Genomic DNA, 24,274 nt, shown 5'->3' with positions numbered 1-24,274 from the left:
CTTGGGAACAGTACTTTATAAGGCAGTTCGTAGTTGACAGTTGGAGACACAAAGTCAGAGGTCATTTCCTGAATGCTGTGACTTCCAGTGTCAACAGTCTGTCGCCCTCTGCATTAAATTGATTTGTGCAATTGGCAATTTGCAATCCATCTAGCCTCTTTCTCCAGAAAAATGTGGAGAGGAGGTACATCTAGAAGAACCTCTATGGCCGCTGACGGTGTGGTACTAATGACCAGACAAGCCTGTCTCTGTAAGCCAGAGAGATTCACCTGGGCCGTTCTCTGTAAAGCCGTCGGCCATTAGGCTATTGCACCATAAGTGATCATTGGTCAGACTTCCATCACATAAATCCAATAGATTCGTTTGTGACCTAAACCCCAAGTGACACCACTAAACCCTTCGACATGTCCATAGGGACAGTCTGGCTTTGTGTAAAACTTTTTCCAAGTGAGCGGTAGAGGTGAGTTCTATATCAAGTTTTTCACTGAGGGAATGGTTTTGTTGAAAAGCATAATGGGCGACTGCTGATTTTTCTGGTCTTCCATATTTTAGGTGTGTCAAATGTTCCTTATATCTTATTTTTATAGATCTTCTTGTCTGTCCATAATATTTTGAATCGCAGTATTATACGACTTGTTGGCACCTTCAAATGATAACCTTGAAGGTGCTTGTTAGGTCATAGATGTGTACTGAGAAGTATTTTCGAACATTTCAACTGTGGCGCCCCCCGAGGGGATAAAAGTGGCGCGTTTATATATGGAAATTGCCTTTTCATCACTGTTTCTCCGTAATCCTATATTTTCGGAGGCTGAAATTTTGTATGTAGATTCGTTTTATGTTGTAGATGTGCAATAAAAAAAATTGAATATTCCAACTGGGGCACCTGCCGCGGGAAAAAAAGACGCGTTAATAAAATAAAGTTACCACTTCATCACTGTTTTTATTTACCGGTATATTCCCAGGTACTGAAATTTTGTGTGTACCAAGGTTCATTTTATATCGTTAATATGCAAAGAAGAAAGGCTTTCTAAGTATTTCAACTGGGGCGCCAGCCGATAGAGAAAAATGCGCGTCCATAAAACAAAATTATTTTTCAATTACTGTTTCTACATGCCCTTTAATTCCTGGTGGGTGAATTCATATTCAGTATCAGAATTGCACCCCTGCGGAGCCGGGGAGGTTCGCTAGTGAATCGATATATGAGAATTTGCATCGCTTAAAGATCAAGGATCCCATTCTAGGAATGTAGTATTTTCTGTGAGGGCATCTTGAACATGGTTAAGGTATATATTTCTATGTAATGTAGAGTGGGTTTTGTTATAATTTATTGTAATTATTATTGTTTATGATTTTGAAGAAAGAGAATTTTGATTCTGTTTGACTTTTACTTGTTATTATTGGTTTCAAAGTTGTTTATTACTTGATTGTGTATAGTAAAAATTTCTTACCCACTGGATTTTTCTTTCCTGTGATTGAAATCCTCCAAGTGCTGAGTTTGTGATGGGATTTATCTTATAAAGGTTAGTTTTTATTTTAACTCGATTCAGTTACCATTATTCGATATAATTATATAATATTGACTAACTTTCTAGCAAATTCAATTGAATTTTTGTAAACAATAATTTTACGTGGTGTCCACTTTCGTCGCCTTCAGAAGAATGTTCTTTTTGATAAAAAAAAATTGAAAATCTTCCGCCTTCCTTAGTTACTAACTATAAATTTTCATAACTTAAAATTTTCAACTTTCATATGTCAAAAACTGTATGCTCTACAAGTTTACTACTTACTTCTGAATTTAGGTACTTCTTTCTTTAACCTCACTCATGTCTAAATATAACTAACTAGGGAAATGGTTCATGACAATAAAATTCAAACTTTTCATCATTTCTAAATATTCACAACAATTTTATGATGTCTCTTCCAATTTTATTTGACAGATATATTTGGGTTTCATCTGACATTAATTTACAACCACTGCCGGGTGTCTGTTTTATGAAAATTAATAAATTTTGGTACAGAAATTTTTAACTTTGAATTTCCCACTCTTTTATACTTGTTTCATGTCAAGTCTATGGATTTCTAGACATGTACAGGATAACCTCAATATACTTCTCTATTGAATTTTTCTGAGATGTGGTGTGACACCTCGCTTACGTTTACGCAGTCGTTTTTATTAAGTACTTTTCTTGGTTATTCACATCTTCAATCGAGGACAACCTGCCCGGTACTGACGATGCCCAATAGGCTGAAACAGCTGTCTACCGGTAGCTCTTGAATTGAAGTCAATATGGGAATGATCAAAATAGTACTTGTCTATTTATATTTTGATTTTCATGGAATTATTTTCCAGCAGTTTGACTGCATTAACCTTTCTCGATACAAAATATTCGAATTAAATCAAACAGTTCAAACATTTTTCAAAGAACTCGAAAATTCAAATAGAAGGCAGTAACACCTCGCTTTTCTCATCTTTATCTGTATCAATTTGCCAACTACAAAATTTTTTGGGTTTGAAGAAGGTCGCTTCTCCTGCCATCAAACTTTTATAAAAATCTTTGCAATTCTGAATGACTGAATGCCCATTTTGGTTATCTGTCCTTTCAGTAATGCTTCCGATTCCCAATAAAGATAAAACGTTTACGATTCCTTGTACTCACTGCAATATTCAGGAACGGACGGAAACCGTACCTTTTTCCAGGAAAAACCCTTGGAAATGCGTCCTCCCATAAAGGGATAAAATGTTAAGATCAACAAGGTGGAAAAAGGAAAATTTATTACCGGACGACAAGAGCTGATGTGCTAAAGTACATGCCACAGGAAAAAGTCTATTGAAAAGTCGGGAGTAGTCATATACAGAGTGATACAGAAAGTAATGGAATAATGTATATCAAAGGACAAGTGTCGAACAAGAAACGGGAGTCGATAGCTAGGTTAGCGATTCAAAAATTATATGGGTCATATAATTTTTCGATACCATTTTTATGGTACAGTCCCAAAATAGGCTTCAGTTTCAGTAACCTTTTCTTCTGATCTTAATTCTTTCTTTCGAGCGTTCTGTTGAGGTTTGAGAACAGAAAAAACTCGCTGGGAGACTGATCTGGAAAATACGGTGGATGCGGAATCAATTCGAAGCTCAATTCATTAAATTTTGCTATAGTTTCCATTGATGTGTGACACAGTGCCATGTTTTAATGGAACAGCAATTTTCTTCTCTACAAAAGGGTTTTTTTTCGCGATTTCGTCCTTCGAACGTTCCAATAACGCTATGTAATAGTGTAAAAGCCGATCAAACGTGAAGGTGATAATAGTTTTTTAGATTATCGGGATGTTGTGCACTCGAAGATGATACTGTGAATGAAAATATTATCTGAGCATCACACGGCGAATGAGGAAGCAAATTCGTTGAGAAAGGCCAGATATCTGGGAAGAAAACTCATGTATTTTGCATCAAATTGTTGCCAAAATCTCAACCAACTCCATTGAACAGCCACCCTATTCACCTGATATGGCTCCGGCTGAATTTTCTTCCTCCAAAACTCAAATTACCACTTTGAGGCACTCATTTCCAGTCGATAGTTGACATGGAAAAGAATACGTAACAAGTATCAGAAAATAAGTTTTAAAAATGTTTTGGTGATTGGGTTGTTTGTTGAAGTAAGTGTATCATTTCGCAAAAGGACCTACTACAATGAATTTGGATGGATGGTACATATTTTGCGTTCCATCGATCGATTCTCAATTCCTTTTTCACACAGTAGTAACGTCAATAAATTTGGATGTATGGTATATATTTTGCGTTTCATCGATCGTTTCAAAATTATTTTTTTACACGTCAGTAGGCAGTAATAATCTCAAAGTTATGAGCCAGTGATTGTTTTGAGGTCTCGACATCTAAGTTGGTGGGAAAGCAGAATTCAGGTGCGAAGTCTACGTTATTTGCCAACCCACTACAAATATTTCAGATTTTCTGCACAGCAAAGGTGTAAAGACGGCTTTCAAAACCAACAACAACTTGGGCATGCACATTAAAAATAACTAAGATAAAAGTTCAGTTTCAGAAAAATCAGGAGTGTATAAATTATCGTATGGGTCATGTCCGATGTTTTATATAGGTCAAACTGGAAGAACGTTCAAAACCCGCATGAAGGAATACAAATATAGTTTTCAGAATGGAAAAATAAATTCCACATATGCCAGTCATTTACTCTCGTAGGGACATGAGTTCAACCATGAATACAAACCCCTCCATTTCCAGAAGAAAGGTTTGAAATTTAACCTGTTGGAGAATTCAAAAATTCTCAACATCTCATAGTGAAAATCATACAATAAACTGTATTGATTAGTATTTTGAAATGGATTATCATCAAGTTCTATTCCATTAAAGATGAATATTTTCAGTTCATTAAAAATCTTTTCCCAATTTTTCTAGACGTCGCCCTAATTCAACAAGACATTGTGGGTAATCTATACACAATGGCGCAATTGCCATTCCAGTCTCTGGATAAAGAAATTTTTCAATCAACAGCACAATAATCGTTGAATAAGTCGCGCAGAATCATAGTTGTGGACACCTTGATCTCCAAATCTGAAGTCTCGATTTTTCCATAGGGGGAGATTTTGAGAAACCCTATCAAAGCATCCCAGGAGGAGTTAATGAACCTATAATAACTCGTAGGACAGAAATACTCCAGAATTTTTTGGGGATACGAAACCCTATAGAGAGACGAGCTGAAGCATCCATAATAGCAGGTGGTGGTTACTTTCATTAGGCCACGCTAAATTATTTTCGATTTTGTTCATTTACATATGTACATTGAATGAATAACTTATTTTTACCAATACATTGACCATGCATGAACATCTTCTTCATTTCTTCACAAAATCTTATGTCAAACTCTTTCAAGATTCCAACACCCTGTAGCTCAGAAATTAAGGTGTTTTGAAAATTGCTTTATTGAAATTTTCCTTCATGAAATCAACTAAAGATCACTCTTGGAGATCAGCATCACACTCTGAGATGTGTTACCGTTATTCATCACCTCGACACGTCGTGTTTCGATCACCAAGTGATTATCTTCAAGAGGGAGATTGAACTAAATATACTAACAATGTGTATTGGTGCTATAGAACTGAGATGTATTCATCTTTCCTCATTTTCAAAAGTCAATCTACAATACCCCTCGAAAATCCATTCCTGTATTGTACGTTTTTTTTGAACCTCTCATGTGTGAGAGAAAAAGTCAAAAGATGATGCACCAGAAAATTCAGCTCAGCACGTTTGTGTTGTCCACAGTGATGTGAACTGTCAGGAATATACCCCTACTTGCTTGTTTTCTTCCTGAATCCATCGTATTTTAGCCCTCCATATTGGCTCCTCATTACTAAAACGTCAAGAAATGGAAGTTGTCCTTTATTTTCTAACTCATACGTGAACTATATTGATGGATATCTGTTATTTAAAAAGTAAACAGATTCTTTGTTATCGAATATCGCGAAAACATCATCCACATACATTAGCCATACCCTAGGAAAATACTGTTACTTTTCTTTGGTTTCCATTTCGAATCTGCTCATGAACAGGTTTGCCAGGTAGGTGGACAAGGGGTTACCCATTGCCGTTCCCTTTGTTGTTCATTAAAACAACCGTCTGCCTAGAAACGGTTTTGTTTCATATACAAATTAGTGAGAAAAACGAATTCATCAATTTTTTTATAATTGAAATTATTTTTCTCTGGTAATTTGCTGAGGTATTGTAAGGCCTGTGGAATTGAGACTATAGGAAATAAGGAGCTAACATCAAAGGAAATCAAAATCTCACCTCCTTGCAGAACGATGTTTTTTGTATGTTGTATGAACTCTAAGGGGTTTTTGATACTGAAACCTGGTACTACATCAAAGGTTCCAACCAGTGCATCACCAGTCAGAGAATATTACCGACAAATCACCTAATCCAGGTAAAGGTATTACCACTCCAAACTAACTGACACAGCATATTTATGCGTTAAGAAACTGTAATAATCAGTCATCCGATATCAATCCAGGATATATAAAACTCTGTCAATAATAAATTCAGTTCGAATACTCTACTCATCGATTAGTCTTGAAAAATACTGAGAGACTCACACCAAATGATATCACTAACAGCACCAACAAACAAATGACTGCATCCTTTTTGCATTCTCCCTCCGTTAGGATAAAAGTCAACGTGGCCCATTGGTTGAGAGGATCCCAAGCCGCCTAGGATCAGATTCTCGCCGTTGCTGTGGATGACGTCAACGAAATCTGCATCCGTTTGATCCAAACGAGCCCTGGGGTCTTGAGATTCGAACAAGGGGCCTGCTGGATCCAACCCTGAAATGAAAAAAATGTGTAAATTCTTTGATCCCTTGATCTTGTGAGAACTCAATTCCTATTGAAAGAAGCGTGAAGTTTCGTACCGCATCGTTTGGGAATCTGCTACTGTATCCGTTCCATATAGGGGAAGTACGTTCAAAATGATCGCGTAGAATTTAAAACATTATTGTCACTGCAACAAGATTATTCTTCGAATCGTAATATTTTTTGAGGCTATGTACAAAATGACATACAACCACTATGGACAAAACGACATGTGTCATTTTGTCCGTAGAGAAGATTTTTTTTAAGTAAATCTACGTAAATCTTTTCAATTTACAGAATGGCAATATGCCCCGAAATTATAAGAGAACAAGTAATCGGCAATCATGGAGTCAAGAAGCGATGAAAAAAGCTATTGAAGCTATTAAGACCTTCAAAGTGCCACAAGCTACACTAAGGCGGCATGCTTTGGAACAAAATAAAACAGTTGCACCTGCAGCAAAAGGTTTAGGCCGATTTCAGCCAACATTTCCTCTTGAAATTGAGAGACAATTGGTTGAGCACATCAAGCTACTTGAAACTCGCATGTTTGTATTAACGCGTACAATGGTCCAAGAACTCGCTTTCAAATTGGCTGAAAAAAATGGCTTTTCACACAGTTTTAATGAAGACAAGGTAAAGCTGGCCAGGAGTGGCTAGATGGATTTTTAAAACGCCATAAAGACATATCTTCACGAAAACCGGAGCCTACCTCCGCAGCCAGAGCCCAAGCTTTTAATAGACCTCAAGTAAGAAAGTTTTTTCGATAACTATCAAGAATACGTAGACAAATACAAATTAAACACAAACCGGATCTACAATGTGGACGAATCGGGGCTGTCTATGTCCAAAGACCTCAAAAGATCCTGGCTACCGCAGCTGGGTCGTATGTACCTCCTTTCATGATTTTCCCAAGGAAAAATATGAAAAACGAGCTCGTGGATGAAGCACCAACTAGTACGGTAGGAGTAGCTCAAGAAAGCGGGTGGATGACCACTAAAATTTTCGTGAAGTGGCTCCAGCATTTTCAAAGCTTTGTAAAATCTAGTCATAATGATAAAGTCCTTCTTATCGTCGATGGCCATGCCAGCCATAAGTCATTCGAAGCTTTGAACTTTGCCAAGGAGAATGGAATCGAAATTGTTTGTCTTCCTCCACACTGCACCCATCGTATGCAGCCTCTCGATGTGTGCTTTTATGGACCGCTCAAGACATATTTTAACCAAGAAATTTCTGTCTGGCTTAGAAATCATCCAGGAAGAGTGGTGACAGCTCTTCAGATCGGATATTTATTTGATCAAGCTTGTAGAAAGACTGCTTCAGTTCAAAATGCATGCAATGGTTTCAAAAACACTGGACTATCGCCAGTTAATCCAGACATATTTCCAGATCACTTTTTTGAACCAGCTGAAACAACAAATATGCCAATAGCGTCCACAGCTGATAACTCAATCCAGGATCAAAACCTTCCATCGATGCTACATCAAAGCCATCCACTAGTTCTTGTAAACCATTTACTTCATCGGATTTTTCAGACGCAATAGCAGTCACTAATGATATTCATAACACACTGACTGGCCCGTTAGACATTTCCCAACCATCCACAAGTTCATTTGCATCGACAAGTTCTTTAGCTGTTCCAGTTAATGTCATTTCTTCAGTTCTCAGTGGTAAATTTGCAAGTGGACAGGGTAAACGAAAGCCAAAGAAACGAACGACAACATTCCTACTTACGTCATCACCAAATATGGCAGAATTGAAGTACAAATGAGAGATTGCAGCTGAAAAACCAACTCGTAAAAGGAAACAAGCAGTTACTAAGTCTCTTTACATTGATGATGACTCAAATGAAGAGCGCTCTGATCAAGAAGACGAAGAAGATTATTGTGCCTGTATTTACTGCAACGATCTCTACTCACGTTCAAAGCCTGGTGAGGGGTGGTTGAGGTGCAGGCGGTGCAGTCGTTGGGTTCACGCAGCCTGTGCTGATTTGCCAAAGCGTACCAAAAATTTTGTTTGCGAATTGTGCAATTAATTTTTATTGTTATATCTATTATATCTATATATCTATATGATTCCTGTTAGCCAATTAATATAAGCAAAGTTGTAAGAAAAAAATATGTTCCTATTATGAATAATATTAAAGTTATTGATGATTAATAAAACGATATGTCATTTTGGACGTACTTCCCCTACTTCGTTTTTCAAAATCCAGAAGGAGGTCCTTCGAAGTGCTACTATGAACTCACCTGTTATTCTACTCAAATTTCCCAAATCGGCTCCTGCAAAAGCAGCAATGTGTGCACCCAAACTGAAGCCGATGAGATGAGTTTTCTTCAAGGATAAGCCGTTTTTCTCAACCAAACCTCTGAGGAGTAGAGACAGTTGTTTGCCCACTAATCTGGTGTTGGCTGAAGCTTTCACATAGTTTGGAAGTGTGGCCCCATCACTCCAGTCGACGCATATGATATTCACTTCTTCCTGAATGAAAAAAATAATAATTAGACTAACGAGTTTATAATGGATCCGAAAAATGCTGAAGCGTTAATTACACTGAACTCGAATCTCCAAAACTTCAATTTCCTAGAAGATTTTTCCATTTTCAGTTACGAGAGGGTGGACAGATGGTTCGAGAATGTGTACGCCTAACATGCCTGCAAACAAAGGATCGCGACTAATCATTGTGTACCGCGGAGGAAGTAAAGGATGGGTTCCGAATTCTTTGAAATCATGTGAATACTTGAGGGCTGAAATGTTGACTATCGTAAGAACATAGAAGCTAATATTTTCGAGGAATGATTTGAAAACCCATTGATCACAAATTTGGATGCGATATGTGTAATAGTTTTTGACAATGCTTGGGAAACAATTTATATTTTGAAGATTATTATACCATAAACCAGCTTTTGAAAACGTGTATGCCCTTGAGAGTATTGCTGAAAAGTATGAACTCACCATACTGAGACTTCCCCCCTATTTTTGTGTTTTCAATCCCATCGGGTTGATTTGGGGAAAATTGAAACAAAGGGGTAAAAATAGTTTTCCAAAATTTGATAAGAAGGTAATAGAGCTGATTAAAGAAGGAGTATCTAATATTACCGAAGAAGACTGACAGAAAAGGATTTAAAAAATAATTTTAGTTGAAAAAGATTATATAGAGATTGGACACTCCCATATTTATGGTGGGAATAGATTCATTATTGATTTAAATGACGACAGTGATAGTGAAACAGAGAATATGGAAGAGAAATTATCAGAAGCTTTCGAAGAAAGTTGATGAAGTGTTTTTGAAGCGATCAGTTGTATATATATATATATATATATATATATATATATATATATATATATATATATATATATTATTAGAGGGGAGCTGTTGGAAGGTATATTGCACTATATTGTTCACTTGAACTATACCAAAAGCACGTTTACCTACTATTTCATTGTATATGTAAGAATTCGTGAAAAATAATTTAGTTATTTACATATAAATGGTCCAACAAACCAAAACCAGCCGTAACAAATGAAAATCGTTGTAGAAATCAGACAAAAGCTATCTTCTTCATCCTATAGAAAATAGAGTACAGTTTTAAAGAAATTTCTACTGAGATTTACGTCCGTATGTAATTGCCTGTTTCTTCTTATGATGAATATACTCACAACCGCCATGAGGGCACTTCTGATTTCATACACCCAAATATAGCTGCAGTCACTCCCAAAGCCATGGATAAGCACTTTCGTAGGCAGGCTGCTGTTAAAACCCTGCTTGGCCCATTCAAAGGCTTCGGTCATCTTTTCAAAAGGCACTTCTGCGGGAGGCGAACCACTCTTCCTTCTCCGTCTACCTGGGTACATCAGAAATTTCGTGTTGATCTCATCGGGTTTTGCCGGAAGGGTGTCCAGGTAGCCGAAGGGTCCCGAAGCTTCGAAGCATCCTAGGTCGGAGTAACAGACGCTCAAAATGTCTTCCCGTTTTGGTCTGCACAGAATGAAATAGAAAATTATTCATTTATCATCAAAAACAGCATGAACAGCATGTTCATAAAAGAAGACTCTAAAAATAAGTTTTCATTCATCTTTTCCATTCAAAAAACCTAACATTGATACGGTAAGCATTACTGGTTACCCTGTATATTAAAATATTCTTCAGTAAAACACAATGCGCTGATATATGAAATATTTATTGGAAACATTTTTCGATGACTACTCATTCACCCCAAACTTGTAATGTGACACACGCTGTATCAAAAACTTACTTTATCTTTGCCATATTCGTAAACCATTATACATTTTTTTTCAATTCATTGTGCTAATGTTGAATTTTGAGTGAGTTCAAAACATGAAGATATGTTTGGAGACTAAAATAAAGAAAAAAAAACGCCCGAGCAGGGACTTGAACCCTGGACCCTTGGATTAAAAGTCCAATGCTCTACCGACTGAGCTACCCGGGCTACATAAAAAAAATAACAAGGTATTGTAGTGTATTTAAAGTCCATTTTCTACAATAGGTAACTTGTCAATTTTTTAATTTCAAATATAGGCTTTGGACTGGAATTTCTGATTACTTCAGCTCTATAACTGTGAAGAAGTTATGATAGTTTTGCATTTTTGAATATCAGCCTGAATGAATTTAAAAAAAATGGTTCGAAATAAAAATTCACAGCATAACTGAAATAATTCCTAACTATTATATTTATTACTTTGTGAAATACATCTCATCAAATATTTCCATTTTCAGATTCCAACTGTTTGAAATGACATCAGAAGTTTATTATATAACACTTCATAAATTCAAGCAACGTGTCTCGCTTCTTGCGTACTTAAAGATTATGTACCAGAAATAATTGCTGCTGTAACGGGATTATTTCTTACACATAATACCTATATGGAATTATATAAAATTCTCAGTTGAAACAAAAACAGAATTATATTTTTTAATGACTATTGCAGCAAGCTTTTCCAAGCAGCCCGGGTAGCTCAGTCGGTAGAGCATTGGACTTTTAATCCAAGGGTCCAGGGTTCAAGTCCCTGCTCGGGCGGTTTTTTTTTAAAGAAAAAATACAAAAATGTTATATAATAATATAATTTATTAATAAATAGATATGTATACGGCAAATACAATTTTTTTGCATAAATGAGACCTACTCGATAAGTTAGCAAGCACTTGTTTCGAACAAAAGGTTTTCACGTGAAAAATTTGTTTTTTGTGTGAAATTTGTGCGCAATGTAGGAAAATTGAATAATATTCACGACATAATACTCAGATTCAGCCTATAATCTCCACTTTTTTTTCTAATCAAAGGTTTGGGCAGAAGGGCCGCCTATCATAGGTTATTTGAATTAAAATAGCTAATCAGTATATGATTGACATTTTTATGATAAATTCAACAATGATACGATTTATCAACAAAGAGATAACGTAGAACTACAGAATACACAAAATTCTGAAGGTAAGCTAGAAATATGTTCAAACAACAATTTTCAATGAAACTAAAATTTGAAAAAGTATTTTTCCAACAAAGTTTAGATGAAAATTGTTGAAAACTGAAAGGAAAATTTGCACTACAAATGTGTTAAAAGGGATTATTTGATATTCCCGAGTTCTGGATTCGAACCTTCTCAACTTTCACTAGTGATGGTACACAACATGAATCATAAATGTGGTCAACACGAGAATCTTTCCTTACAGAGACGTCACCAGAAAACTCATCCACGAATATTTATGACAAACGAGGATCCCAAAGGCTTTTCGTCGAAACCCTTCCTTCATTAGTAGAACGACATTTACACTTCTAGGTCCTAAGTGAAAATAAGCACAATGTAAAAATCCTCATTTGGCAGCTGTTTGAGAAACGTGATTTGTCCATTTCTTGGATGTCTGCAGAAAAAACTAAAACTCTCATTTGCTCATTGTGTTTTTCTCCTCCAAGTTTGTACTGTTCCTTTGTTGGATGTTAGTCATATTCTTTTCAACATAATTTGGATTCGAAAAAAGCATTTTTACTACACCAGAACAACGATAGTGTCTCTCAACGCGTATTTATATAACCAAGCTAGAATCATCAGCGTTATCGTTATGAAATATAACGAGATCCATAGGGACAGTCGGGCTTTGTGTGAAACTTTTTTCAAGTGAGCGTTCCAGGTGACTTTTTTATCAAGGACAATGCCAAGATATTCCAACTCCATTCCATTGAGGCAAATTGGCGTTGGATCGTCCAATTGGATTCCTCCTCGGTGAAGGGGATCTTAATTTAACAAAACTTGGTAATAGGAGGTTTTTGAGGTGTCGAATTTGAACCTGATGTTCTCATTGCTCTTACTCGTAGGGGGCGCCACCTACACGTCTTTTCCTTTTTTAAAGATTCATAACTCTTTTGGGCGTACTTCTAGCACATTTTTCAGTAAAAAAATCGATTCCTCTATCATATCTACGTAAATAAGCTACCCTTGTTACTAGTCGCTGTAAGCAACCGTTTTTTAAATATTTGGACTTGAAAATTTCAAGTCGATTATTTGATAATCGATGCATGTTGAAGTTATTACGAATATTTTGCTTTTTTCACAAGAATGCTTTGGAAATGAATTTGACGTTTTACTCGTTTGAAGAGGTCATTACTGTTAGGTACGTTCCTTTATAACATCCTTAAGCGAAATAGTTATTTTTGTATCAAGGGTGCATAATCAGTATTTGTTTTAATAAAACTTGCAAGAAATGTCAACATTTTATTTTAGGAAATTTTGAATATGTAGAATAAATTAAAATAAACGAAACTAAATTGTATTCAAATAAATTGTTGGAAGTGTCCACCTTCAGCGTAGATACAGGCAGTCAGTCGTCTAGTCATTGAATCTCGTACCCGCTCAAAAATCATTGGTGTGTTTCTTATTGTTTCACAGGCGTCTACTATTCGGTTTCTTAGATCTTCCTCGTTCACTACTGGAGTCTTATAAACTAATGACTTCAAATGTCCCCAAAAATAAAAATCTATCGGGTTTAGATCTGGGGACCTTGGTGCCCACGCCTGGTTAGGTTCTTCTACACCCCTACCGATCCATCGATTTGGATAGACTGTGTTAAGGAATTCCCTGGCTACAACGCTAAAATGGGCCGGAGCCCCATCATGCATAAACCACATGCGGATACGAATTTCTAATGGTACATTCTGAAGTAGTCCCGGCAATTCATTTTCTAAAAAGTGTCTGTAAGTTGCGCCATTCAGTCGGAGCGGAAGAAAAAAAGGACCTATCAAGAAATTATCAATTATTGCCGCCCAAACATTTACAGAAAATTGATACTGATAATGCCTTTCACTAACTGCGTGCGGATTTTCGAAAGCCCAAACATGGTTGTTATGAAAGTTTGTGATAGCATTTCGTGAGTTTGCCTTGTCCGTGAAGAGTACATATCTTAAATATTGAGGATTTCCAGCCAATTTTCTCAAGAACCATTGACACATAGTAATGCGTTGGGGAAAGTCTCGTGGCAAAAGAGCTTGTACCCTTTGAATATGGTATGGATAAAACTGTTGATCGTGGATAATTCTCCAAACTGTGGACTGAATAGAATTAACAGCTTCAGCAATTACTCTTGTGCTTGTTTCTGGATTCCCCTCGAGAGCGTTCAAAAAAGCTTCTTTCAATTCTGGGGTTCGGACTACTCGTGGTCTTCCAATAATATCAGCTGCCCTCTTAAAGGTACCTGTTTCTGCCAAACGACGGTGGAGACTAGCAAATGTTGGAGCTTAAGGCAGTACTCGATTAAGAAATCGCTCCTGGTAAATATGTCTTGCTTCACGCGCATTGCCATCCGCAAGGCCATAAACGAAATGCATATCGGCTAAATGAGCATTATTGTTTAAATAATCCATTTTTTCAAAATAAGTGTTTTCTACTTCTACTTACGGAAACTTCAACAAAACGTCTAACTGTCACAAAATATGTAATTACCAAAACTACTCACAAACGTCAAATTTATTTCCAAAGCATTCTTGTGCAAAATGCAAAATATTTGTTATAACTTCAACATGCATCTATTATCAAATAATCGACTTGAAGTTTTCAAGTCCAAATATTTAGATAACGGTTGCTCACAGCGACTTGTAACAAGGGTAGCTTATTTACGTAGATATGATAGAGGAATCGATTTTTTTACTGAAAAATGTGCTAGAAGTACGCCCAAAAAAGTTATGAATCTTTAAAAAAGAAAAAGACGTGTAGGTGGCGCCCCCTACGAGTAAGAGCAATAAAAACATCAGGTTCGAATTCGACACCTCAAAAACCTTCTATTAGCAAGTTTTGTTCGCTTAAGTTCAGTATTTCAAAAGTTATTTGAAAAAAACGAAAATAAAAATAAAACTTCAACATCCTGTATCTTGGAAACGAAGCTTTTTCGGACATTTATTTATTTGAACAATTCATATTAGAATATTGTGAGAAATCACCTCCTGAAGTTTGTCACAGTACTTTTGAATCACCCCGTACAATTTTATGAGAATAGGTAAAATTATTTCTAGTCTCTCTGTAAATATTCTTAGCTGATATCTGCTCTGTTGAAGCAGTTTTTTATATCTCTTCTGGATTCGCCAACAAGTATATCTTACCAAGATACCAAGAGTTTTCCATCTACCCATTTTCTATCCGGTACTGTTACAAAGATCTTGAAAGCCCGGGACTTACATGTGAGGTTGTTGATCGTGTATTTTTATTTGCTTGTGATTACTGAATATTCCTAGTATAGAGTCAGTTTATTTCTTCTCACACGTTGAAACATGACAACCTAATTCCAAAGTCTAGCTCAGTGTTACCAAGTTGATAGGGACTAAAACAAATAATATTCTTGTACCAACCAGCAAGCTCAAATAGCTCTGATCACTCTTCAAGTGGCCATTCTTGCTCTGAGGATCACTTGATATTCGAAGTAATAGTTCTGGTCATTTTCATACGTAGCATTATTGAATAATTGAAATCTGGTCCCGCCATATAGATGTCTTTGTATATTGTGCCTTTCATAATCAATTCTAATATCAGTGTTCAATTTTTAGAGGCATTTTTTCTCGATCGGTATCAGTTTGAGTTTCCAAACGTTCGTACACTGAGACATTTTTGTGAAGGAGAGGTTTTAGCTTTCTATATCTCCAGGCACCGCTGCAAAGGCGCCTAAAGGATTTTCCTATAGTTCTTGTGTCAAGTAAAAATATATTTCATATCATAAAAGTAAACGTCAAACCACTTCCCGTGTATAAAATACCACCGTATACATCGTTATCCTTTATTTTTTCTCTTCCCCATCATTTTGTTAGACAGAAAGATGTTTACCGAGCTCGAGCGGATAAACAACCCCTGAGAAAAGCTTCACCGCGAGAAATAATTCGCTTCTGGAACTCAAATATAATACTCGCGCCCTCCACCCCAGCGAAATTCCGCTTTTTAACTCGCATTTGATGAAGAAGACATGACGCGATACAAAGACTTTACAAACCTGTTACTAATCTTCTTCTGTTCTTGTTTTCGCTGCCAGTCAGACACTGATGAGACTACTGCCTTATATATTTCGGCGTCTTTCAGCTCGTCTAGTATTTCTAGGGACGGGTGGACCCAGGGAAATGAAGCAGCTGAAACAGAGAGCACTGAATACTGAGTGAACTTAAAGGATATATACAGGGTGTCCCTGGACTTCCTCTTTTCCTCTCGGGAATGTATAGATGGGGTCAAAATATCACCAGTACTTCATATAACTTTTTTTCCTAAAAGTCTTCGTAACCAAGTTACGGGCCCTCGAAGTTACAAAATTAAAAATGTTTTTCTTTGATAACTTTTCAAGTGAATATTCAAAATCATCCAAATTTTGGTAATTGACTAAACAAATGAATTCCGTCGATGAGCTTTCATGCAGGAGTCAGTTGTTTTGCTACAAAGTCAGGAACGGACTACCCCCGATGGTCCACACCCCAAAACTTTGAAATGACAGATATTTTCCAATATTTTTCAACAAAATAAGGTTACTTGGACAATTTTATGAATAAAAGTACTCGTGTGAAAAGTCGATCGGAGCAACGAGTCTTGATAAAAATGTAGTTCTACTCGACGACATCAAACCCGCTCGTCCACCATTATTTGAAATGAATAATTATCAAAGCAGAAATAATAATGATAACGTTAATTCAACAACATTTATAACAGGAATAATACAAAGTATGCTAAAATGAAGTCATAAACAAAAAGTACAGTACCTATATGGAAGTTTAAGTCACAATTGTGATAGCAGATATTTTTTCAAAAGAAATATCAAGTTCTGTAGATTCGTGGTGTTTTTAAACTAACAAGCTACTCTACTATGAAATATCGAATTCATTCCATATTTTGTATGTACATAATACGTGTGGAATAATCACGTTTCGTGTTGATCAGTTATCGGAATCTCATGAAACTCAACATTCGAATGTTTCAAATTCTTCTTCACAGCTAAACTGTTGAGGAGTTTCACTGATAATTATAATTTTATGGGAGAAATTCTTCAACACGAATCTAAATTTAGCTGAAAAAACGCACATCGGAAAAAAAAATATTTACTATACTAATAAAAAGCAAACGAATGAACTACAAAAACGGCTACACATGATCAGGTGAAAAATATCCAGGGAATAATTATGTTCCATTTCTTTCACAGATGTTGACAAAAAAACCTTTTAGAAAGTTTTGATGAAAAATGAGAAACTGGAATGCGATTTTGTTTTGTTGAGTGGTGCGTTGTCATATGACTATCATTGTATTGTCAATATTCTATAGGATATTTTGAATTTTTTTGATATGGCCGAACAGTTTACATTCAATGAATATGCAGATATGCATGTATTTTATGGACGAGCATTTTGTAATGCTGCAGAACCTCGTCGTCTGTATTCCGAGCATTTTCCCAATCGAACGGTACCGTCAAGAGAAATATTCGAGCGTGTCGATCGCAGCTTGAGGGAGACAGGTATGTAATAATTGATAATTAATTTGACCACGTTGTTTTATTTCGATATTATTGTAGGTACAGTTTTGCCAAAACGAGGTGGTGAGGGCGCTCCTAGGACTGTGCGTACCGTTGTATTGGAGGAAAATATTTTGGAAGCCGTCGCTGATGATCCTTCAATGAGCATCAGAAATCTATCAGAACAGTTCCATACATCCAAGTCCACTATTCATAGAATAATTAGGGAACAACTGCTCCACCCATTTCACATCCAGAAGGTACATGCCATGACACCTCAAGATTTTCCAGCACGACTGGAATATGCCAATTGGTTCATGGATAGGCAAAGAGAGGATATGACTTTTATTAATCGAGTTTTATTCACTGATGAAGCAGGTTTCAGTAGAGATGGAGTTATCAACTCTCATAATCTCCATATATGGGCCAAAGAAAATCCCCATGGGATATTGCAAACCAAACACCAACGGAAATTCAACGTGAATGTTTGGGCTGGTATCATAGGAAACCATCTTATAGGACCATTCGTTCTACAGGACCGATTGAATGGAGAACGTTATTTGGAGTTCATTCAGAACGATTTGAATGGACTTTTGTAACATGTTCCATTGCAAACCCGAAGAGATATGTGGTTTATGCATGATGGCGCTCTTCCTCATTTTAGTTTGATTGTGCGTGACCATCTGAACCATATTTTCCACAATAGATGGATTGGTAGAGGTGGGTCATATTCATGGCCATCGCGGTCTCCGGATTTAAATCCATTGGATTTCTTTCTGTGGGGCATCTAAAAAGCATTGTTTACGCTACACCTATTCACACAAGAGATGCATTGTTGAATAGAATAACATTACATTGTGAAGCCATACGAAACGACCCTGGAATGCTATTTCAAGTACAGAGAGGGTATCTTCGCAGACTAAGAAAATGTATAGAGAGAGAAGGTGGTCATATCGAGCAGTTTCTGTAGCGGATTTTTCATTTCTGTTTGCTCTTGAGGCTCTTGAGTTTCGTTAGTTAAACGTGTTTGCATTATAAAAATTCGTTATGAACATTTTACCTATCATTCCCATTTTCCTTAAAAACTAATATTTTCGAATAATGGTAGACATCTCAGGATAAATGTTGTTGAATTAACGTTATCATTATTATTTCTGCTTTGATAATTATTCATTTCAAATAATGGTGGACGAGCGGGTTTGATGTCGTCGAGTGAAACTACATTTTTATCAAGACTCGTTGCTCCGATTGACTTTCCACACGAGTACTTTTATTCATAAAATTGTCCAAGTAACCTTAATTTGTTGAAAAATATTGAAAAATATCTGTCATTTCAAAGTTTTGGGGTGTGGACCATCGGGGGTAGTCCGTTCCTGACTTTGTAGCAAAACAACTGACTCCTGCATGAAAGCTCATCGAAGGAATTCATTTGTTTAGTCAATTACCAAAATTTGGATGATTTTGAATATTCACTTGAAAAGTTATCAAAGGAAAACATTTTTCATTTTGTAACTTCGAGGGCCCGTTACTTGGTAACAAAGGATTTTAGGAAAAAAAGTTATATGAAGTACTGGTGATATTTTGACCCCATCTATACATTCCCGAGAGGAAAAGAGGAAGTCCAGGGACACCCAGTATATATATATATATATATATATATATATATATATATATATATATATATATATATATATATATATATATGTATATATATATATATATATATATATATATATATATATATATATATATATATATACAGATAGAGATTTTATCGAGTGTGTATGATACAAATCAAGAATGAAATAATTCGTGGACACAACACTCAAAAAATAGGGGCAATCCGCGGACACGTGTTTCTGGCTATTGGCCTCATCAGCGCGGTGCAGCCAAGTGTGAAGATGGGCAACACTTGTTTGCCGAAAGCAGGCAACAAGTGTTGCCTCATCCTTACATCCTCACATATCATACATTAGCTATGAGTAAACAATCAAAAAGATACACCGAAAAAAATCAGGGAGAAAAATCTCAAACCTCACACCAATAACTCCACACTTCTCAAACACCTGTTCATGCAGCTGCAGTTTCGTAAGAATGTACCATCTTTTCCTCCAACCGATTCTCTGGAGTCTTTGAAGTCGACTAGATACTCGTTAGAACAACAAGAGGATTGTTCCGAATTCTTGGGGTTCTTGTGGAATGTTCTTCGTGAGCAAAACAATAGTAGAATCAATACTCCTGACTTCTCTGGATGTTCCAGAGGTAGCAGAAACGTATGTGATTTTCTGGAACCACATCTAGCGTTGCCTAATATGACTAATGCACAGCTTATTATAAAATCATCTGGAAATTAAATTTTTATTATTTTAATTTTGTATGGATGATACCTATTCCTCTTCAAAAGTCTCCACAAAGTAGAAGAAGACACCTAACAAATATTCGCGACGGAATAAGTAGACAGTTCAAGATTTACTACCATCTCATTAATTGTTTGCACTTTTGTTCTACCGGTAGTAGTGAATTTGGATACAAGTTCCCTCAAATATTTTATACATATAGGACGTTTCGAAAAACGTTAATTGATAATCTTTTTGGTCTCGTGAAAGTTACGCATCGCACCGTAACTAAAAATCGCTTCAATTTTTTTCCCAATAGACGAGAATTGACCATTTTAGAGATTGTTGACATGGTACCTTTCCAAATGAGAATATTCTAACTGAACAATGATGTTCATTGTCGTAATGACATTTTTTGAGGTTTTCATAAACAAAAAATAACTTAACAAACCTTATCGGGTTGTTGAAATTGTCATATGGCAGATAAAAAGGAATATTTCTAAAAATATCGATATTAATGTGTTCGTCTAGGGTTGTGAAGTATTTGTCAGGAGCTTCAAAATGATGTGTCACAAGAGCCCTTTTCCATTTAATTTTTTTTCTCAGATGGAGCCCAGTCGCCATTTTGAAAGTTTCATCCGAAAATTTCACTTGAAAATAGTTTCATTTCCTAGTTGACCCATTTAAATAATAAAAGGGGGGGACATTGAAGAAATGCGTACTGTATACAGGCCAAACTGGTAGAAATAGTGATATAAGGTACCAGAATTATCTCATTTCGAATAAACTATAATTAATGTATAAACATTTTCAAATTTCGAAACACAATATAGATAAAGATGATTTAAAAATCCTGCACACATGCAAAAAAGGGGAAATGATGCATCAGTTGGAATCTATGGAAATAAACAAGTCAAAGAAAAATCCCAATTCTATTATCCTCAACGAACAACTTAATTTAAACAATAGTCCTCTCCTAAACCTATAACCCAGTTCCCAAAACCTACATTTTATCAAATATCTTCATTGATATACTGCTATTAATTGAGGTTATCCTAGAAAATGTAGGTATCAAAGTATTTATGATAGGTATAGGCAATGTAGGTATAAATACACTGATTTGTATATAATCTAGTTAGTTTTGAAAATACTGTAATGACCGAAACTAGTCAACAGATATAAAACTATCGTGGAAAATAGTGAACCTGAATTTCCACAAAATAAACAAATCGTCAATTAAAGAAGTCACTCATACTGACTCACAGCCGGTAAAAATCCAGCTATAAACAATTCCCGTAATTGAGTACACATTTTGGAAATGATTATAATTGAATGAGAGTTCCAAATATATATTTCACGTGAGTAATGCGGTCTGTTCGAAGAAAGAGCCATTGTATTCTTGATGTGTACTCACAATGTTCCACAGTCGGTTAACCAAGATTTATTCTTGCGTGAAATTCAACAGTTAGTCGTTCTGTAATAATAGGATTAATCTCTTAACAATCGCATCCGGAGATCAATGAACTCGTGATGAGATGGTTTCAAGGTGCATGTTCTACTTGATTGGTGCAGTTTATTGCTGCTGTCATTGACTGGTCGTAGCGGTATTCGTGGTACCACATTGAAAATGGTATATTTCTTAGGAGGGATCAGTTTTTGATTTCAATTCAACCCACTAATGTTATTAAGTACAAATTGCGAATACTTCGGATTTCAATGAAACATTAACCTGGACCATACAGAAACCAAAACACAACTGATTCAAAAATATAACACCATATTAACAACCATACTAAAAATGGAACTGAACTTTAGGAAATTTGTGATATTGATGACTTATTCATTTTGTGGAAATTCATCTTCAATTAGATAAAGGAATAAAATACTTTGTCTTATTTCCACTTACTTGATGTATTGATATTAATACGACCAAGTTTTCGGTTTTTACACCATTCCCAAGTATTCTAACACTGTGTTCTAACACTGAACACTAACACAGTGTTCTAACAGTGTTCAAATCATCATGCGAGTGTTAGAAAAGGTATAATAAATTGCCTTAACAAAAGAGCTAAAATGATATGCAATTCAACTGAAAATCTCAATAAAGAAATATCATTAATTGAATCTGTTATCCAAATTCTTTCATAAATTCAACGATAAATTCAATAGAAAATAAAGAGTCAATTAAAAACCAAACGAACATACAAACAGCTTCACAAATTTAACAACATCCAACTCAACAATTACCGACTCAACATCCAACGACACCTTTTACAACTAACGTTATACCTTACGTTCCAAGACAATCTGAAAAAATAAGACGAATTGGAAATAGATATGATGTTAGAACTACTTTCAAAACAAAAAATACACTGAAATCTATACTCACACATACAAAACCCAACAACACTGAAGAAAAAACAAAAAATTGTATTTATAAAATACCTTGTTTTTGTGGTAAAAGTTACATTGGTGAAACCTCAAGACCATTGAAAGTGCGTGAGAATGAACATCGGGTGGAATGGAATAGGACAAGAAAGATTACCAATGAGCCTCATTGTAAGAGACGTAAGCTAAAAGAATCAGCGTATATTCTTATGTCTGGAGAGAACTGTATCTCGAATAGCTCTTTAGAAATAGACCGTACTTGGCTACCCATTATGAAGAAAACTTTGGAAAGTGGCGAAATGGCAACAAACTGATATCGGAGAGTACCTTGTATATTACATCGAATATTTCAGTTGTCAATCAACAACATTGACATAATTTCATATTTCAAAACTTCTTTGACATCTGTCGAAGAAGTAAAGAAATAAGCTCTCAAAAAAGAATAACTGCGTATATATTCGAATTTTTATCCATTTCTGAAGACGGAGGCAGATTTTGGCCTCCGAAACGTAAAAGATAAGTATTATTTCTTAATAATTTTTTTGATATGCAAAATTGTTAAATACGACAAGTTACTGATAAATAGAAGATTTTTCTTTGTGAAAAGTACTTTGATTTTTACGCAGTAACTTATCGGGGTAAACTAAAAAGTTTGCCCTTCTACACTTGTATAAAGTTCTCCATTATAATTTTTATATTTTTTCAGATTGTGGAAGGTAACAATTACCCAAAAAAAAAGGTCGATAAAAAACTGATTTTTTCCTCCACAAAAAATGACTTTCGTTGAATACTATTATAATATTGTAGTATTGTTCAATGTGGTTCTGGCGTTGAAATGGGTCATTATTACGCCTTGGTCAAAGACGAAACGGTTTAAGTTTGACAATAGTCGTGTCACGAAATGTTCTAGCGATATATTGAATCTATGGGAGCCTCTGGAGACACCCTACATTTTGTTTTATGAGAGTGAGGACATTGGCAGATCAAGATCTTCAGACAATGTGGTGCTGCAGGTTTTTCCGGGATTTCCTGCAGCTGAGAAAGCAACTGCACCACTGGAATCGATGAAGTCGCCCCGGAGCGCCAAATGATTTTTATTGTTGTTTTTATTTTTATCGTTATTAAATATTGCTTTTTTGTAATCCCAAAAAAACAAATGCTCCTTTCTGATTTATTTTTTCTTTTTAAATCAATTTTGGCAGCTGCTGTCACTAGATGCAGATTTCTCCACATCAAAATTTAGATGCTAAGCAATTCCGAAAAGCTGTAGGTTCGTGCCGATCGCACGAAGGCCGGTCTTTTTGAAAAATTATCATTTGGTATACCTACTTATATTCTCTCTCATTATTTGGTTCCAGAACTGAATTTCAATCCTAATTAAAATACTTTCCATTTACTATTCTCTTCTCAATCCAAGAGAAAATGGAAGTCTAAGGTTTCAAATATAAAGTATAATAGTTAAAACAACGACTCCGTGGACAGATTGAAAAATGTGTGAGATCTTACGACAGAAAAAATGTAAAATTCTATAAAATAAAAGAAACTAGAAGAACTAGAAGAGAACAAGTGACAATTACCAGACTCCGCCTCGGACACACCAAGCTCACACACGAATACCTGCTGTCTGGACAAAATGAACCAACTTGTGATACTTGTGAAGTTCAACTAACTGTGAAACATATTATAGTGCAATGCCCTCTATTCCAAATTGAGAGAGACACATTTAAGATATCCCCTAACTTGAAAGAAATGTTAGACTATAGTAATAGTAACAAAATCATTCCATTTTTACACACTTTAGATTTAATTAGGAAGTTATAAATGTTATTTATCAACTCCACCGCTAATGACCCAAAGGGTTGATGCGGTTTATTGAAAAAAAAAGAAACTAGAACAAAGGAAATGCTGCAATTTACTATTAATTTAACTTGTTGAATAACTACACATGCACCATCTCAGTACTTGCAGTTTTACTTTTACTACAGGGAGAGTAGTGTATAACTTCAAATTTTCGCCCTCTTTTGTAATTGTAATATGAACTCTAGCTAAACTATCAGCACTAAGAAGCCAACAATATATAACCTATTTGTAAATACGAAGTGGACTCAGACAAAATAATATGTGAACTCTCTCTCAACATCAACTGGTTGGTAAAAAAACAAACACTCACATAACACCCCTTTGGGTGGTTTATCGTCAA

At 35.7% G+C, this 24,274-nt stretch overlaps 1 protein-coding gene and 2 non-coding genes across 3 annotated transcripts in view; 1 reads left to right on the top strand and 2 right to left on the bottom strand.

Moving 5' to 3' along the window:
• The window catches only part of LOC111509893 (uncharacterized), a 75,855-nt gene that overhangs the window by 21,566 nt on the left and 30,015 nt on the right, over positions 1-24,274 (bottom strand). The window contains exons 3-6 of the mRNA XM_074172382.1: positions 15,857-15,989; positions 10,036-10,354; positions 8,625-8,856; positions 6,124-6,351 (exon numbers count right to left, since the gene is read on the bottom strand). Of these exons, the coding sequence (XP_074028483.1) occupies positions 6,124-6,351; positions 8,625-8,856; positions 10,036-10,354; positions 15,857-15,989 (912 nt within the window). The remainder of the gene's footprint in view (positions 1-6,123; positions 6,352-8,624; positions 8,857-10,035; positions 10,355-15,856; positions 15,990-24,274) is intronic.
• TRNAK-UUU (transfer RNA lysine (anticodon UUU)) lies at positions 10,754-10,826 on the bottom strand. The gene has a single exon. It is a non-coding gene; the product is annotated as a tRNA-Lys (tRNA).
• Positions 11,342-11,414, top strand: TRNAK-UUU (transfer RNA lysine (anticodon UUU)). Its single transcript has one exon. It is a non-coding gene; the product is annotated as a tRNA-Lys (tRNA).

The sequence above is a fragment of the Leptinotarsa decemlineata genome, unplaced genomic scaffold, assembly GCF_025532065.1.
Source record: "Leptinotarsa decemlineata unplaced genomic scaffold, Ldec_3_MD MMD2_P_RNA_scaffold_12, whole genome shotgun sequence".
Classification (NCBI taxonomy): domain Eukaryota; kingdom Metazoa; phylum Arthropoda; class Insecta; order Coleoptera; family Chrysomelidae; genus Leptinotarsa; species Leptinotarsa decemlineata.
Note: the sequence above shows the minus strand (reverse complement) of the source record. Positions and strands in the feature narration are given on the sequence as shown.